The sequence below is a fragment of the Diabrotica virgifera genome, chromosome 10 (genome assembly GCF_917563875.1).
Source record: "Diabrotica virgifera virgifera chromosome 10, PGI_DIABVI_V3a".
Taxonomy (NCBI): domain Eukaryota; kingdom Metazoa; phylum Arthropoda; class Insecta; order Coleoptera; family Chrysomelidae; genus Diabrotica; species Diabrotica virgifera.
In genome coordinates, this window is record NC_065452.1 from 42,810,746 (window position 1) to 42,831,072 (window position 20,327).

General features: G+C 35.5%; 1 protein-coding gene across 1 annotated transcript in view; it reads left to right on the forward strand.

Moving 5' to 3' along the window:
- The window catches only part of LOC114338604 (DNA (cytosine-5)-methyltransferase PliMCI-like), a 135,324-nt gene that overhangs the window by 54,966 nt on the left and 60,031 nt on the right, over positions 1-20,327 (forward strand). Inside the window, exons 8-9 of the mRNA XM_050662953.1 lie at positions 589-764; positions 1,680-1,827. Coding sequence (XP_050518910.1) covers positions 589-764; positions 1,680-1,827 — 324 coding nt within the window. The remainder of the gene's footprint in view (positions 1-588; positions 765-1,679; positions 1,828-20,327) is intronic.

Here is a 20,327-nt window from a genome sequence, read left to right on the forward strand (position 1 = left end):
TGTGTCAGCAATCCAATATTACATATTCCTAATTCATGGCCAAAGCCGACTCAGCATAAATAATATCAACACTTTCTCTTTTATTTATATACACAGTAAACATAGGCAAGCATTCTAATTTTATTGTGTGATCAATCATCATTGATAATTGAGATACACCAGAGGGTGAACGTACATTAGCACACCAACTCTTTACAGTCGTACTCCGAGTTAAATAAATGAATATACTGTGAGTAGTGTTTACTTCATCAACCCGCATCGTAGGGGGTAACTACCCCCAACCACTCTGAGATGGCCAGATGATGTAGAACGAATATAAAGACGATCCTGAAGACAAGATATCGAAGATGCAATGACCGCCAGAGATGTAAAAACTGAAGATTGCTTCGTCAGAAAACGCTGGAAATTTGGGTACGAGAAGCGGCGCCAGCTGCAGAAAACTCGCTTATTATAATATACATAAAATTTTGACAGTATGTTTTTGAAGGTTGTCATGGTTTAATATGATGACATGGTAAAAATTGAAAATTTATTACTATGACATTTTATGGTATATCTGTTATTTCTACTTTTAATTTTATTTTTTAGGTAATATTTCGCCAAATTCCTGATAACTGGTCATCGTTAGGTGGTGAACTAAGCTTGGAAGAACACTGTGACGATGATGACAAAACATTTTATTTTACTAAAAGATTTAATAATAACAGGTTCGAAGATCTCGATTTTGACCCAGAAATAAACATCGGCCGTTGTGAGGCCTGCCGGTAACAAATATAATATGATTAAATATACGCATGTACCTATGTAATTTTAAGGGAATTTACTTTTCTGGTATGTCCCTTCACTCTTTTTATAATTTTTGTGTTTTTTTAGTTCTAGATACGTGTTTCTTTGGCATATTTTTCTAATCTTTTTTTAAACTTTAGAAGAACTTTAGTAAAAATTATAATAAGCCGTTTGTAAAAATGAGGAACGTACTTTGTTGGCACGATTTTAGTATTGACCTTCGCGTTCAAATAACATATTTCTGTATCTTTCCAGTGTTACTGTACGGAGTGCAAGCATGGACTCTAAGTAAGTCTATGCCGAAATGCTTGGAAGCCTTTGAGATATGAGTATACGGACGACTATTAAGAATAAACTGGGTCGACAGAGTTAGCAAAGAGGAGATCCTTCGGATCTCCTCTGGAATAGCTGGAATAGAAGGCAAAGAGCTGGAACACTTCGGTCACATTATGAGACATCCTGAAAAATATGAACTTTTGCATCTGATAATCCAAGGTAAACATGGTCCTGGTAAAAGAACATCATGACTGAAAAATCTAAAGCAATGGTACGGAAAATCGACTACATCATTATTTAGAGCTGCTATCAATAAAGTCACGATAGCAAAAATATGGTATCCAACATGATATTGGTTTGGTTTTCATCAAAGTACTAAGGAAAGGCGAATAAAGACATTCAGTGGTGCTTATAACTCCAGTGATCTTCAAATATCTACCTTCTAAATCATACTCCAGCTCCTCATTTCTGATTTGAAAATTTTAACAGTTACTTTTGTTTTCTTGAACAAGTAAAAAAAGAGCAAGATTTTCATGGCAGATTCAGGTGGTGCTGCTTATCAAAGAAATAAAATTTGTATCTTTCATATAAAATAAATGTTTTTATGTTTGTTTAAGGCGAGATAAAATGTTCGAAAAAATGGATACTCCCACTCTAGTAAACAATTTTATTACGTGGAAAAATGAAGAATACAAAATAGGCACAGGGGTATTTTTACATCCAGAAGTTTACACTTTCTATAACTTTGCAAAATTTGAAGAACGTGTGAGTATTGTTTTATTTCGTAATGAAAATAAAAATGCTATACTAAATTTACATTCAAGATGCAATAGAAATAAACAAACCAAGACACGTTAAATGCTACTAGAAGCACTTCCGAATCATAATTTACAATGTATAAACTTTGGAAATCGTGATTGGGGATTTACAATGTATATACTGTTATGATCTGCTTTTTCTTACTTTTATAATAATTAGTATTTATTTAATTAATTATTCAATTGTCGCAAATCATACATAAAAATTAAGAAAAATCTCAGGGTGCCTTTTTGTCATACAAAAAAAAATAACTAAATTATCTTAGGTTATACTTATCCTTTCTCGTGGCTTCAGTATCTCTTAGTTGATCCTTATCGGGATAAAATAGGAAAAGAAAATAAATAGAAATACCATAAATAAGCACATACAAATATCTTTTATCAAAATGTAATACTCTGAAAATTTATCAATAAAATCCTGTGGGCATAACTGTCCCAATGAAATTTTTACCACATAAATTAATTTTAATTCAACAAATATTTATCGGTTTGTTCTTGATAACATTGATAAAACAAGCTAAACAAACAAATTTAGGTATTCGCAAAACTACTTATACTTCCTATTAAATTTTTAAAATATTGGAATCTTAGTTCATAGGCTTTTACTCAAAAAAATTAACTTCTGAACACAAAGAAAATCTATCACATAAATTATTGACTGACCTTTTGATTCACACACAATGATGTCTCTTCTTGACCCAAACAGCTCTTCCTTGTTGATTATGTTAGGCTACCCATCAAAGCCCTCTCCGTTCTCAGCATCAATCCAGCAGCATACCAGCAACTAATTCTCCAAATACGAGCCAGGCCTCTTTTAACCAGTACTCGTTAAAAAAACTCCAAAATTCTCTCCTCTCTTTCTCACAATAATATTCTCTCCCTTGGACTTTACAGAATCAAAGAGGTATTTCTTCTCAATTTGATCTGTCTCTCGTTACACTTTTCAGCTACACTCTTCACTTTCTAACAACCACTGGTACTTGCTTCTGAACTATTCACGAAAACTTTGACTGCTCTTCTCCGATGCCGGTCACATAATAATCTCCTTTTCCAAACTATCTGAACATTCAACCTTCTCTCCTCCCCATTCCAAATTTTTCATTCGAAAACCCCATGCATCCTTCCAAACAAATACTTCGACTCATGATAATTACTTTTCTGGAATTCTACAAATTTACTTGGGGCTTAAACAAAGAGACTTAAAATTCCAACTTTCTCTACATTACTTTTCTAAATATAATAATTACCTGTGGCTTTTGGCCTTGCCCGTAACAAAGCAACCCTCTTAAAATTATAATCCCGAAATAAATTGTCTATTCAGATCACTTTATTTACTAATGTCTTTAATTCTTCAGGGAAAAACTCATTAAGGATAAACCCACTGCTTAAAAGCTAACTTCTAATAAATAGTTACAAATCAATATACAGGGTGTATCAATTTATGTGCCCGCGTTATATTTAAAAAAATAAAATTTTTATTCTATCTTTGATTGACAAAATGATACACAATAATAAATTGTAAATTATGATTCGTTAACGTATCTTGGTTTGTTTATTTCTACTGCATCTTGATTGTAAATTTAGTATAGTCCTCATCATTCCATATTTATATTTCTCCACTTGTTTTCGTTTTAACTCTACCAATATTCTCCTTAAGAAGGTTCTTATATCTAATCATCTTCTAGAATTGGTTCTTCGTCTGCTGCTCCTTCTAATAATTTGAAGTAGCGATCCTTTTGTTGAATTTTAGAAACCAGCATAATTTCAGATCGATGCATCAATTAGTGTAAAAGTTAAACTAAAAAGAGTAGAGAACACATCTCACTAATTTAATTTTCAGATTTGAAGTAATATTGTTTCCACATAAGAGTTTCCTTATCTTAAAGAATGCAGTTCTGGCCTTTTCTATACTTATTCTATTTTTTTTCTTATGCCCCAGTTCTCATTTAGATTACAATCAAGGTAGGTGATACTGTTAGTTCTCTCCAGTTGTTAGCCATAAGTTTTTACCACTTCCCGTTGTATTGGCGTCTTACTGAAAACCATCACCTTGGTCTTTACTGTCTTTAGCTTGAGTACATATTTTCACACATTTTGTTAATACTAATAATGAGATAGGTCTTCTTCACCAAGTGCCAACTCCGCGACGGAGGTCGGCAATCATCATAGCTATTCGGACTTTGGAGACGACTGCTCTGAACAGTTCGTTTGATGTGCATCCGTACCATTCTCTCAGGTTGCGTAGCCACGATATTCTGCGTCTCCCTATGCTTCTTTTTTCTTGAATATTTCCCTGCATAATGAGTTGGAGCAAGTTGTATCTCTCTCCACGTGTAATATGTCCGAGATATTCCAATTTTCTGGTTTTGATTGTGTTCCATTCCTTTATTCTTCCATTCCTTTATTCCATTCCTTTATTCCATTCCTTTATTCATTATTGAAAGGACTTCCATTCCTTTATTCATCTTTCTCAGAACCTCTTTGTTTGTGACGTGTTCTGTCCATGATATTTTTAGAATTCTTCTTTATACCCACATCTCGAATGATTCCAGTTTTTTCATTGATGCCGCATTTAAAGTCCAAGCTTCCATTCCGTAAAACAGAGTCGAGAGAACGTAGCACCTAGCCAACCTTACTCTTAGCTCCAACCTTAGATCTCTTGTGCAGAGCACGTTTCTCATTTTGTTAAAATTCGCTCTAGCCTTTTCGATTCTAATTTTAATCTCCTGGAAGTAATCATTTGTGGAGTTGATAATTGTTCCAAGATATGCATATTTGTTTACTCATTCGACGTTGGTTCCGTTTATGAGGAGATTCTCGTTATTTCTTTGAGTTTTAGATATTCTCATAAATTTTGTCTTCTTGATGTTCATTGTTAGACCGTATTCTTGGCCATATGTCGCTATTCTGTTAACCAGTCTCTGATGATCTTCAATATTTTCGGCTAAGACGACAGTGTCATCCGCATATCTAATGTTGTTAATGGGAACTCCGTTCACCTTTATTCCAGCTGTTTCGCCCTCAAGAGCTTGTTTTAGGATCTCTTCCGAGTAGGCATTAAAGAGAACTGGAGACAATACACATCCCTGTCTCACCCCACGTCTAATTTCAATTTCCTCTGACAACTGTTAGTTCGTTAACACGTACTTTTGCTCGCTGCTTATAGTATAAATTAGATATGATCCTGAGGTCATTGTAGTCTATCTTCTTTAGTTTCAGGACATTCATTAATTGTTCATGTCGTACTTTATCGAAAGCTTTATTATAGTCAATAAAACAGACATTGATTGACGTCTTGATTGACGTCTAGGCACCTTTGTATTAGGATATTAAGTGAGAAAAGAGCTTCACGCGTTCCTAGGCCTTTGCGAAACCCAAATTGTGTATCATTAATATCTATGTCCAGTTTATGATACAGTACGTAAATCGTTCAGCTGGACATATTGAACAGACATTGTATATATTTAGATACATAAATACATACATTGTATTATATTGAGACAATTGTGGCAACTGAGCTCTCCCGATAACAATATGGTTGTTAGCATTAAGGGACATTAACCTCAAAAAGTGACAACTTATTTTGATTGACACAAATAAACGTCAAAATATGACAATCTGTTAGCCAGGCGCGGATCTCAGGGGGGTCAATGGAGTCAATTGCCCCCTCTTTGAGACCTCGCCTGGTGTCTACTGACACTGTTTTTAAGAAAGAGATTACGATTGAACATAAATAGTGAATTTTGTGTCCTGTTGATAACTGAATAACTGAAACATAAATATGACAGAATTCCTTGGAATCGAAAATTATTAAAAGTCTTTAGAACATAATAAATCGAATCGAAGAGGTATACCCCATTGCTGGAATTGCTCCACCACCTATCAGGAGGAAGGTCACGTCAGAGGTAGAACGGAAAAAGCAGGAGACGGACCGAAGACACCCCTTATATGACCACCAAACTCAGCCAAGCAGACTAAGATCTCGGAAAAGCTTCCTGAAAACATCAAGATCCATCCCCGAAGCGCCAGAGACGCGCCGAATACACCTATGGCAAGCGTCAGCTACCGCGACACATTTTCCTCCCTCGGAGGAAATGGCTGCTGGACACAATTTACCGTATCCGACTTGGAAAGCGCTAAACAGACTAAGAACCGGCGTTTCACGTTGTGCTAGTAACCTGAAAAAATGGGGATACCAGGAGGACGATACCTGCGACTGTGGCGCGGTTCAGACCAGCCGGCATCTACTATCATGCACAGAGATGAGAGAGACCTGCACAGAACAAGACTTAATTATAGCAAATGACAGGGCCATCTATGTGGCCAACCATTGGAAATACAGAATTTAAAGTTGTTGGTGTTCCGGACACGGAAAGTAAGTAAGTAACATAATAAATGAAAAAGTCCCACAACAAATCTCTTTATTGTCATCTATTCAATTCAATGCCAGAGACCAGATAAAAATAGTAATTGCCGGTGCTATGTTATGGTAATTTAATCATTTAATAAAACCCCCCGAATAAGAGCTGCTTTTAGAAGGATGTCCAAAGTATTATGTAACAGACCTAAAATTGGCATTAAGGATCCGACTACTTCGCTGCTACGTGTTCTCGGTCTCACTGTATGGTGCCGAGTCTTGGACTCTGAATAAAACCGATCTAAATCGCCTTGAGGCTCTCGAAATGTGATACAATAGAAGAATTTTAAGAGTTTATTGGACGGAGAAGATTCGAAACTCCACAATACTACAACGACTCAGCAAGACTACTGCGAGTATAAAAAGCATCAGGAAGAGATAGCTGGATTATTTCTGACATTTAATGAGAGGTCCCAAGTATAGGTTGCTTGCTACAAAATATTGGTCAAGTGAAAATAGCAGACAAACGCATTCCAGTACGAAGAAGAATTTCATGGTTGATTTAGGGTGGCAATAAATAAAATTAAGATACCTATGATGGTAACCAACGTTCTGAAAGGACATGGTACATGAAGAATAAGAAAATAACAGCCCATCCCGAAAAAGAATCCTGCGTACGCCAGTCACGAGAAATTTTTTTTTCATTGCCCCCCACCTTGTAAAGTTGCTGGATCCGCCGTTGGTATTAGCTAAATATTTTTGGTCTAAGGGAATGGGAAAACTGTTTAGTTTTGAAATTAGTTTTCAAATAAAAAATATTTTAAAAATTAAAGTAAAATTATTAACTCATTAATCATAAAATTTATTTTTGATTTATTTATGGACAACCTTGCTTCAAAACTCACTTATTCTATTCGTCGTAACAGCTCTATTGCAACAAAAACTTATACTCGAACAGAAGCTTCAACTAACACAGGTTAGCGCAGTTGCCACAATTCTCTCAATGTATATTCCCTATGTCCAGCTGAACGATTTACGTACTGTATATTCGGTTATGGATGACTTTCAGTAGCAACTTCAGCACATGGGACATCAAGGTATGGTGCGGTAATCGGCGCATTCTCTTGCGTTTTTCTTTTTTGGGAGACAAACAAAGATCGACGCTAACCATTCTTTGGATAATACGCCTGAGCTATAAATTTGGTTTAAAAGTATAACTAGAACATCAATGTGCTGTTCATCTATAATTTTTATTAATTCGATAGGAAGCATGTCAGGTCCAGGGCTTTTTCCGTTCTTCATTGTTTTTAACGCGTGTGCTATTTCTTCTTTTGTGATATCTGCGGTGGGATTTTGTGTACAATCGCTAACGCCGATCGCTTTCTATCAATGTCAATATATTCGAATTTTTAGTTTTAATTCAAATATTTTCTTGTTTTACTGTGTCACTTCAGCATCAATTAAAATATAACCTAGCAAAACTAGAAAATAATTCAATTAAAGCTAAAAATTCAAATATTTTCACGACAATTGACATCAATAGAAAGCGACCTGTAGATATATACAGTACACGAAATCTAGCCCCTGGACCTATTTCTTCTGAAGTAAGTTCTATGTTTTCCAGGTCTCCTCTTTCATCATCGAACAGTTCATCTATGTATTCTGCCCAGCGTTATATTTTCTCATCCGTCTGTGTTATATTATTCCCGTTCTATCCAGAAGTGTACCAGTGAGATTTTGTTTTCTTAGCCCTGCCATTTCTTTTACTTTATTGTGTAGATTAAATAGATCGTATCATTTTTGAAGGTCCTCGACCTCTTTGCATTTCTCTTCAAAGTGTTTTTCTTTTGCCTGCTTTATCATCCTTCTTATCTGGTGGTTAATCTCCCTGTATTTATTGTTATCTTTGTTCTTATGTTGTCTCCGTTGTTCCATCATATTGAGTATCTCGTCGTTTATCCATTCTTTATTTCTTTTTGTAGAAGTCGTCAGTATTTCTTTGCACGGTTCAGTGCTCGTCAATATCATTGGTGTCTATGTTCAGTTTGCTACAGTTCATATGCAGTTCATGTTGGAGGCATTCTTTTATATTTTCTTGTTTAAGCTTGCTTGTGTCTATTGTAGGAGTTCTTTGTTGTCTTTTGATGTTTTTAAGTGTGAGTGTAATCCTGGCGATAAGTGGGTTGTGGTCTGAGGCCATGTCTGCTCCGGGATATGCTTTCACAGCTTTAACAGCATTACGGTATCTTTAATTTATCATAATGTAGTCTATCTGGTTCCTAACTACTTTCTCCAATTTATCTGCGGGCTATTGCCATGTATAGAGTCGTCTGTTTGGTAGCTTGAAAAATGTGTTTGTAATAATCAAGTTCTGCTCTTGGCAAAATTGTATTAGACGGTCTCCTCTTTCATTACGATTTCTTAGACCATAATTTCCCACACACTTTCCGCTTTGCCCCCTTCCATTCTTTACGTTGAGATCACCAAGGACTATCGTGATTTCTCTAGTTTTCGTTATTTTCAGTGCCTCTTAGATATCCCGATAAAACAACTCAACCTCTTCTTCGTAGGCATACGCCGTAGGAGCATACACTTGTATCAAGTTCAATCTGGCGTGAGATGTCACTAACTTTAATACCATTACTCTTTCTGAGATAAGGAAAAAGCCTTCCACTGCTCTATTAGATTTTTTATTAACTATGACTACCACGCCGTGTCGATGTTGATTGTCCTCGCTACCGGAATAATATATTGTGGCTTCATTTGTTAAGAAACAACCTAAGTTGGGCCACCTGGCTTCACTGATACCCAGTACATCAACATTCAACCTGTTCATTTCTTGAATAATATTGTGCATCTTACCAGGCTGAAACATACTCTGAACATTCCAGGTTCCAATTCTAGTGTTTGACAGTCTTATTCTTTCGTCTCCGTTCTTCTGACAAGGAATTCGCTGATTAACGACCTGAGAGGCCTTGTCTTTTTAAGGGATATTTAATGTAGTGGTTTCCCCTTGCCTTCTACATGGGTAGGTGACATAAAAACAATAGCTGGAACAAATAGGAAGTATGTTGCTCAGGATAGAGATCGATGAAAGGAGTTGGAAGAGGGCTATGTTCATAAATGGACGATAGAAGGCTAAGAAGAAGAAGCCTCAGCCTCATAGCACACATAAATCAGAACGTATATATTATATCGGTTTTATAGCGTTCTACGCCTTTCCGTTCCTAATCGCCACTCCTTTCTATTGTGGCAGTCTTCCTCTCTTAGATTTCTTTCGAACATCGCCTTGGAGATGCCCTTTATATATTTAGTTGCTGGTCTTCTTCGTTTTCGTTTTTCTGTGGGGGTCCATTCTTACACTTTTTTGGGGATTCTCCTTTCGTCCATTAGTCTTACGTGTCTGTACCAAACTAGCTGTTGTCTTTCGGTGTCATCTATGATTGTTCTTTCTATTTCCATTTGTTGTCTGATGTCGTCGTTTCTTATGTGTTCTAATCTAGATCTTCTTGCTCGCCTTCTCCAAAAATCCATCTCAGTGGCTAGTAATTTATCAGAAAAACAGAACGTGCAACCAAAAATAGACAGATTACAAGGAGAATCAAAGAAAGTTGCTCTAGAAATAAACATCAACAAAACGAAAAAAAATGGTGTCGCCACTTAGCTCTACAGACTGGTCACCCTATGTTAATATACATGTCCATGATATCACCTACCCACCTGTCCCCATCTGGCGGCAAAACGTCAAAGGATTCTGATTTTTCCCGTGAACGACAAAATTTCCCACACTGAACTGGCCCATACTTTGCTGATTGTAAGCTTGATGAGGTTTGTACATGATTTAGATGACAAATACAGCATATTTCTTCGCATCTTTAAAGGGGAAAGGTTTGTCATACAATTAATCAGCACAATTGCTCTGTAATATTATCAAGGTCATAGTACTATATAGTGCCTTTCAAAATACTTTAGAAAACCTTAATCTTAAGCTTATTAAAAAGTCATGTGTATTTGAATAGTGTGGTTAGGTTTTCGGTCCAGGTATAAATTAATAAATTTTAATCTACTTTGGATCATTATACCTGCTATTCAGTATGTTCACTACATAAAATTTAAAGATACTACTCAAATACAAATGACTTGGTAATAGGATTAAGATACGGTTTTCAAAACAAATCTTGAAAGGCGCTGTACTTTTTTATGACACATGCGCAATTCTGTTAAACTCTTCTGATTAATGTTAGTGGATATTTGAGGATTTCATACAGAATTTCGTCAGAACTGAGAGCATCATGTATTCGTTGTTCCTTTGTTTTTGTGTTAACTATACTACATTCTAACCCAAGCTAAGCTTAGACGCCAGTTTCAGACGCCTGATCAGTGGGCTAGGGTGGAGTGAAACATGAAGATTTTTTTTTATTTTTTATTCGAAATGTAATAGCGCGGAAAACTTGCTTACTGCATAGAGGAGTACCATGTTTTTATGAAGTTATACTTCTTTACGCGCGATGAGGTGAATTTTTATATGTTAAAACCAGGCGCATACGCATCACCCAGGCGCATACGCGCATTATAACTTTGTTCTGATTGGATGTTCAAATGACATGTCAAAAATTATCCAATATGGCAGCTGTAGGACAGCTGTGGTTTGGAGGAAAAGGTAAAGGTAAACAAATGTATAATATATTAGTTTTATTATTGTGAGGACAGAAACAAAACAGTTTATAATATTGTAGTGACTTTTAAATAGTTTTTAAAAGCAACAGGTACGTAATAATTGTTAATGTATCATGGATATGAACATACCTGTTTGATCTGCCAAAATACATAGTATGTAATAATGTAATACTTTTATTTATATAATTTGATTACCATCAATATTCACCTAATATATTGTTTTCTTACTATATGTTTTGTTGTATTTTTTTTCAATTCTAAAGTCCACTTTACATCAACAATAATTGAACAAGAAATTGACAACAAGTTATTCAAGGTCAAATTTGGCTTCTACAAAACACAATTCTACATCCAATTTTGCCGTGAATAAAAAGAAAATAAAGAAATTTGACACAATAAAACATATCCAATTGTTCTATTTCATCAAATTCCTCATTTTCTTTTACAAACCATACATTTTGTACTCGTCAAATTTGGCCTTGAATAACTTTGTCAATTTCTTGTTCAATTTATTGTTGATGTAAAGTGCACTTAAATCATTTCAATTCAAAATTAAAATAATTTGATCAATTTTCAAAATATCACAAGTTTAATGACGTTCTACACCTTCGGCAAAGAATTAAGGATTTGCATGAAATTTTAGTATGTTATAGTTTACTTCAAAAAACTAAGACTTGATTTTTTAAAAAATGTTTTACCGTGCCGTTTAATTACTATTAAGGGTCAAAGTTAAGTTTTAACATGGGCTCTTATGGGAATTCTTAAAAAGTTAATAACTTTTGACCCAAATTTACGATTTTTAATTATTTGTGCTTAAATTAAAGGTATTTTTGTAAGGAATAACATACATTTTAAAAAATGAGGATTGCTTACCGTACCATTATTAAATAAAAGTGAAATTACTGTTTCGAAATTTAACAAAGTTGGTAGTAGTGAGATCAGCTGCACTCATAATTATATCCGAAACGTACGTGTCAATCACATGACCTCGGTGGTCTAGTTGTTGAGCTTTCGGTCAGAGTTCGAAACGTCCCGGGTTCCAATCCTCTACGATTCATTTTTTTTTTTAGTTGTTTTAATAAAAATTTTTTGAAAGTGGTAGATAAGAAAGTTAGTTTAATATTTAAATAGAATACAATTACTTCGTTAAAATTATATAATAGAAGTATAACTTCTTATGTGCGTACAAAGTACACACACATTCTTTTTTTATTTTTTTTCTACTATTTCATCTTCAGGGTTCTACAGGGTGAAACAAAAAAAATAATAAATGTTTTTTTCTAATATAATAGCGCGGAAAAGTTGCTTACTGCATAGAGGAGTACCATGTTTTTTTTTTATTTTTTTCTACTATTTTATCTTCAGGGTTCTACAGGGTGAAACAAAAAGAAAAAAAATGTTTTTTTTTAATCTCAATAGTGTCAAACAGTTACTAAATATATGCGTAACTGACTAACAGCTTTATTTTTTATTTAGGTTTTTCCTAACATTTTGGGCTTTACACATAGTAAAACGCAATCAAGAAATGTATTAACTTAGTTTTTCGGAGCATGATAGTACGCAAAAATTGCTAAATATATTAATGACTATTAGGCTTTTTACCAACTTTTATAGTTTCAAAAAGTCTTCTACATTTAAATAGACAAGAAAATACAAATCCCTTAATTTATAAAAACTTTTAATATAGAAAACAATAAAAATCTCATATTTTGTAAATACTTTTAATATAGAAAACAAACCATTTACTAAATAAACACGTTCTCTTTAAAAAAAAAGTTCAACTAAATATTACATCCTAGACTATTAAATGGAAATTAAACTGCTACTTGTCTTTAAACTCCTAAAAAATGTATGCACTGTATTGCGCCTTAGTGTTAAATCGAGGTAATATGGTTCTTGAAATCCTTGCCCAAATAAATCCATCTTTGGAGTCATAGCCGAGGACAGAATTGGAAGCTTCTGTTACAACCAAGGGCGGTCATAAGGGGGGGCCATGGGGGCCATGCCCCCCCCCCAAAGGTGGCAATGCATCTTAAATAAACTTGTCTAGTAACACAGGATAATGTTATGTTAATATATTTTAAATTATTTACTCTGTAAATTAATTATTTTGAATGGATTCACATACGGATTTTGAAATACCTAGATACTGCAATCTGTAATAATGATAATTAATCATAATGCCTGTCTCTTCAACTCTGGTTACGCCAATGCAAGTGCATCGCCTCCCGCGCGAATTTCGACACCGGCGACGTCCAGTGTAGAAACAGAAACATAAGAATGCCTATGTACATATTTTTTTATGGAAGTTATATCGTTGTGTATTGTGTAGAAATTTGAACGTTCTGAAGTATCTATCGTCTACCCGATATACACTATCGTATCGTAGTTATAGAGGTGACATGGGTGCAGTGCACTATATATATTGCCGGATTGTAATCATCATTTTATTCCAGGGTGACAGGTGAGTAAAAATCCATAGATAGGTTAGGAATCATTTTCTGTTTGCTAACGGAACGAATACATCAGCAATGAGTAAATAATACTCTGCAGTTTTCTCTCGTCCAGCGCAGATGTTCGCTATATAGGATGCTATTTCGAAATACAAAAGTTAATAGATTCCGATTTGAACGAAAAGTGACTGCAAATTATTATTAGGCTCAAATTAAAAACTGGACATATCCATCTCTCATTTGGCCGGAATCACAAATGTTCTTTTTTTTTAGAAAATGAAGAGGGCAAACAATACGAATACGTTGAATTCGTATTTTTCTGTTGTTCCGAAGAAAGTAATTAAAGATGTGGGTGATAATGGGTCATCCCGGTCATCTTCCTCATCGTCTTCTCAACAGAATCTCGTAGTGCCAGAACGACTTACAACAGTATCATTACAAACATCAGTTAATAATGAAAATACTCTAAAGCAAGTCGCTGTAGAAAAGTCCAATGAAGTTAGTAACTACGACATTGGTCGAGTTGTTGATGGTTTGAGTGGTTTGGGAGACTTTCAAAAATATAATTATTTGAAAAATACGTGGGTTCCGGAAAAAAACTACTCATTTCCATTTTCTGAACATAACAAAAATAACAAGTTAGTTAAGCGGTACTTGAGATACGATCATCTCCAAAAATATAACTGGATTGCGTTTTCGGACTTGAAGAAAGGACTTTTTTGTAAGCACTGTGCTATCTTCGCAAATTCAGGTGGTAAAAATAAAGCAACAAGTTTGCAAAGTTTGGTTACCACACCAGTTACAAAATTTGCAAAATTATTTGGAATGGATGGTGTGCTAGATAAACATAATACAAATCGATATCACATTGAAGCGGTTTTATCGAGCGATAATTTTATAAAATGTTACGAAAACCGATCTTTAGATATAAGAAATTTGATAGATAGTGCTCGAGCCAGGCAGATAGAGGATAATCGAAATCGGCTCAAACCAATCATTCGATCTATAATTTTTTTAGCCAAACAATGTATACCTTTCCGTGGCCATAGAGATGACGGGCCATTGTTAGAAGAAAGCAATGTGACAAATAATGAGAGAAACTTCCGAGAGCTTCTTCGATTCAGAATCGAAGCAGGAGACAAAACTTTAGAAGAGCATTTAAGAAACACGTCGTCACGTGCCACATATATTAGCAAAAGAACGCAAAATGAGTTGATTGAATGTTGTAAAGACGAAATTTTGTCTGTTATCGTGAAAAAAATTAGTGATGCTAAATATTACAGCATTATGTTTGACGAAACTACTGACATAGCACATGTTTCCCAAATGTCGATTGTTATTAGATACTTAGAAGGTAACAACGTGCGGGAGGATTTTGTGTCATTCATAGATTGTCATTCTGAGAACTATGAGCTCAGTCCCGATACGTTGGAACCGGTTTTGAATGGTACTATTTTAGGAAAATCAGTGATAAAACAAGTTCAAAAATTTCGTTTACCATTGGAAAATTGTGTAGGAATTTGTACAGACGGATGCAGCGTAATGACATCAAAACAGCAAGGAGCCGTCCAAGAAATTCAAAAAGAAATGAATATAGCTGTACAATGTCCATGTTTCAATCATGCTTTAAATTTGAGTTTGTCGAAATCATCAAACGTTCAATGTGTGAGAAATGCTGTAGGGGTAATGAAGGAAATAATATCTTTTTTCAAAGCCTCTTCTAAACGCAATTATGTCCTCAAACAAACATTGGGTGATCAGCTCTCTGGATTGTGTGAAACGCGATGGGTAGAACGGCACGACTCCGTTCTGCAGTTTAAAGCATCGATTGAAAAAATTTTGCAAGCTTTGAATTTGATTTCCGAATGGAACGAAAGAGAATCTTCCAGTAAAGCTAGGACGCATATACTTGCGATCTCATCAAATTGCAGCTTTATTATCACTTTGTTTTGTCTAAATGAAGTACTCGCAATAACGTTACCTCTGAGCAAATTATTGCAAACAAAAAATTTGGCTATAAGCTCTACACAGAATGCTGTTCTAAATACGCTGCTTGTTTTGAAAGACAAACGCAACAATGCAGAAACAAATTTCAATGCTTTGCTTAAAGAAATAATGCCATGTCTAGAAAATTTGAATATAGATTTATGTATTCCAAGAGTGAATAAATTCATGAAAAATCGACCTAATCCAGATATTCATTCCTCCACAGAATACTTTCGAATAACGATATATATTCCTTTACTTGAAAGTATCATTTCCGACATTGAGTGTCGTTTCCAGCAAGAAACCATGGATGTATTTAATCTGCAAATATGTGTTCCTGCTATATTAATTCATTCAATTGAAGATGACATCCATTCCGCCGTAGAAATTTTGATTGCAAAATATGGAAGTTTGTTTGAGACAGTTAGAGACGTGCTGAAGTCAACTTTTATTGCAGAGCTACATTTATGGAAAATGAGATGGAAACACAGCAAAGAATCGGAAATTCCGAGCGATGATCTAAATGCTCTCATACAATGTGATGAAATGATGTATCCAATCATTAATAAAATTTTAAAAATATTGTGTACTCTTCCAGTAAGTGTTGCATCTGCATAGAGGAGTTTTTCAGGACTGAGAAGACTTAAGAGTTGGCTGAGGGCCAATATGGGTGAAGAACGGTTAACTGGCCTTGCACTAATGCATGTCCACAAGGACATTGTTATTAACGAAGACAATATAATAGAACGTTTCGCTAAAAGTGGAGTGAGCCGAAACATAGAGTTCGTCATGTAGAGTATTAGTTTTTTGTTTATAATTTCATTTCATTCGAGTTATTGTTATTTTCTCTTTTCAATATATAAAACATCCCATTCTGCGTTTTGTGTCTGTATTGAAATTGAGAGCTAATATCTAATTGTACAAAATGGCCCCCCCCCCTGAATTAAGATATATGACCGCCCTTGGTTACAACATACACACATCTTTCTACTGCTTGAGTATGACAAGGAAATAGAAAATTTGTTGGAAAAATTTCTTCACCATTAATATATCCTGGAATGTGAAGACAATGTATCAGGCTGGAAAAATTCATAATACCATTCAAGAAATGACCAGACTCGGAATAGGTATAATGGGCATAAGCGAAATGAGGTGGCCAAATAGTGGTGCTTGTATTGTTGACAACCACATGGTATATTACTCAGGAAATGACGATGGTCAACATATATATGGGGTTGGAATAATCGTGTCTCCCCAATTGCGTCAATATGTTACAAATGTTATACCTAGTTCTGAAAGATTAATAATAATCCAACTGAATACTAGCCCCGTCAAATTAAATATATTACAAGTGTATGCCCCCACGAGCGATAAACCAGAAGAAGACCTAGAGCAATTCTATGAGTTGTTGATAAAGTCACTTAAACGACTTAAAAAAGAAGATATAACTATTATTATGGGTGACTTCAATGCGAAAATTGGTGAAAGGAGAAGCGGTGAATTCATAGGTGATTTTGGTCTAGGACAGAGAAATGAAAGGGAAGACAGATTAAAACTGTTTGTAAAAGGAGAAGAATTTGCAATACTAAACACATTCTTCAAACTACCACCAAGACGCTTGTACACCTGGGTCTCCCCGCAAGATCAACCAGGAAACGTATTACGGAATCAAATTGACTAGGTACATAATGGTGAACAAGAGATTCCGTAATGGATGCCTATCGGTTAAGGGTTACCCCGGTGCTGACGTATCATCAGATCATGTTCCTGTTGTTGGTAAATTTAGGTTTAGATTCAAGAAGGTTGCAAAAAAGAACAGCAACAAAAAGTGCGATATGAGAATACTAAAAGATAAGAAAACAAAAGAGACAGTCGCACAGATTCTTTCAGAGAAGATAATTAATATGGAGCAAACATATAATGCCGAAGAATCACTCCAAAATATATGTGAAACCTTTAACAGCATCAGAGAAGAACATATAATAGAAAAGAAAGAGATGAGAAAAAGTTGGATGAACGACAATATACTACAACTTATGGAAGAAAGAAGAAAATCAAAAAACAACAAAATAATGTACAACACGATTCAGAGACAAATAAGAACTGAAATAAGAAAGGCCAAAGAAAATTGGTTAAAATCACAGTGTGAAGAGATAGAGTCGTTAGAGCAAAAATATGATACGTTTAACATGCATAAAAAGGTGAAACAGACAGCTGGTCTTCAGAAATCCAACACAGCTAGCAAATTGCGAGACCAACAGGGGAATATCATCACAGACAGAAATCAAGAAATCAGCATATGGACAAAATACATACAGGAACTCTTTGATGATACTAGATCCGAGCAACCTCCATCCTACATATGTGATGACCACTTACCAATCACATCAGATGAAGTGGAAAGAGCAATATCACAACTAAAAGATGGCAAAGCTCCTGGACCTGACAATGCATATGCTGAACTCATAAAACTATTTAACACCGACGGTACTCAACGCCTAACCAAAATATTTAACGACATATATTTAAGCGGAGTAATACCAAAAACATGGTTGAAGTCGACGTTTGTTGCTTTACCAAAGAAAACAAAGTCCGTATCCTGCAGTGATTTCCGAACCATTAGCTTAATGAGCCATATTTTAAAACTATTTCTAAAAATTATACATCAAAGGATATATAGACTGTGCGAAGAAAAAATCAGCCGAACACAGTTTGGTTTTCGAAATGCAGTGGGTACAAGAGAGGCTCTATTTAGTATACAAGTGCTATTTCAACGATGTAGAGACGTAAATTGCGATATTTATGCATGTTTCATTGATTACTATAAAGCGTTCGATACAGTAAAGCACGACAAGCTGATGGAGATATTAACCAATATTGGAATTAACACCTGTGATTTAAGGATTATCAGCAATCTGTACTGGAATCAAACATCCTCTATCCGGACAGAGGCAGGAGAATCCGACGATATCAAAATCAAACGTGGGGTCCGTCAGGGATGTATACTATCCCCACTGCTGTTTAACATCTACTCTGAGGAAATCTTTCAAGAAGCAGTGGATGATGTTGAGGCCGGAATTCGAATTAACGGAGAATGTATCAATAACATAAGATACGCAGATGACACTGTGGTATTCGCTGACAGTTCTGAAGCCCTGCAGGAGTTAATGAACAGAATCGCGGAGGTCAGTCAGAGATACGGACTTTCACTAAACACTAAGAAAACAAAATGTATGATTATCTCTAAGAACAAACAGCAATTTGTACGAATCAGTGTGAATGGTCAACAAATAGAAAGAGTAAAAACATATATCTACCTTGGTACGAACGTCAATGAAAATTGGGACCATTCTATAGAAATCAAATGTAGGATAAAGATATCTTATACCGACCACATTACTAATGAGGGTGTTTTGCTGAGAATGCAAAAAGAAAAAGAGCTGTTAATCAGAATAAAAACAGCCAAAATCGAATACCTCGGTCACATCATGAGGAACAGTGAAAGATATGGACTGCTGCAACTGGTCTTACAGGGAAAAGTAAAGGGAAAGCGAGGACCAGGAAGGCGAAGGATTTTGTGGCTGAAAAATCTACGTACGTGGTTCAACACAACCACTACAAATCTTTTCAGAGCAGCAGTGTGCAAAGTACAGATTGCCATGATGGTCGCCAACATCCGAAACGGATAGGCACTACAAGAAGAAGAATATATCCTCATCAGTTGTAGCACATAAAAGGGGAGGAATTGTAACAGAGCAATTTTGCCAATCAGTAAGTTCATAATATTCACTAGCATTGAAATTTAAATCAGGAATTAGAAATTCTCTTACATTCGTGTCCAAAGTAGGTATTTTTGTGCGCGTCTTCAACGTTCTGCGTAAGGCAAGTTGTCTTATGACAGGACGATCATCAGAAAGCATTGCTAGGAGAAGGTTCTCCGGATGACAAAAATACGAATTTCTTTTGATAACAGGATCAATGACGGCTTTTAACTCGTTGCTCAGATAGCGTGATAATTGAATAATTTTAAAGACGTGTCTTGCTCCTTCACTACACGATGGCTTTGTTTTAATATTAAACCAAACTGGTGCATTAACTTTTACCACAAATGCAGCCAAAGATCTTAAAACCAAAGACGGATTTTCACTTCCGACGTAAACACGCAATATGGGATTTGCCTTTGTAACCCATCGTGCATGTGATAATTTACCCGGATTACGAGTTGCTAAATCTATCGAGCACTTTTCACTAGAAACCGAATGACAAATTTCGTATAAGTACTTTTGATCACTGCTAAGGTCCCTTATAACTGCAGCATCTAATTGTGGTAGAGTGGTATGAATAGGAACAAAATGGACTACTGGCAAATTTTCGCAGGACTCCAATAGTTTACCTATAGTGCCAGAGTATTCACGAGGTCCCGAAGTTTCTCCATCGAGATATTGATAGATATGCCGGAGGGGCAATTCATTCATGTGTAACAGACAAATTGACCACTGCAGAGGACGTTTCAGTTTTGTCTCTAAAAACCGTAAAACCCCATTCTTCCTCCCAGTGTTGACTGCTGTACCGTCGCAGCCTACTACTAAAAGATTACCTGTGCCAATACAGGATTCTTCAAAAAAATTTAATATAGATGTGGCAATATGTCTTCCTGTACCTGACGTTGGAATAATGTGATTTAGATATTTAGAACCTGCTTCTTCAAGTAACGAAAGTGTTCTTCGGTTTTTATCTTGCGATGAAGTTTATCTCCAACCTGTTCTTGGCATAGAGTTTTATCCTTTCTGCCATCGAAGTATAATCCTCTTATCTCTGCGGTGGATGATTCGAATTCACTTTGCAGAGCAGAACGGTGTTTTTGACGTGCTCTTCGGACCTTACTTCGGTCAATAACGGAAGATGTGTCATTTTTCGAAATAACTCCCAGATCTTGCAGTAGTACAGATGCAAGTGCTGCTGCGGACCGGTCTG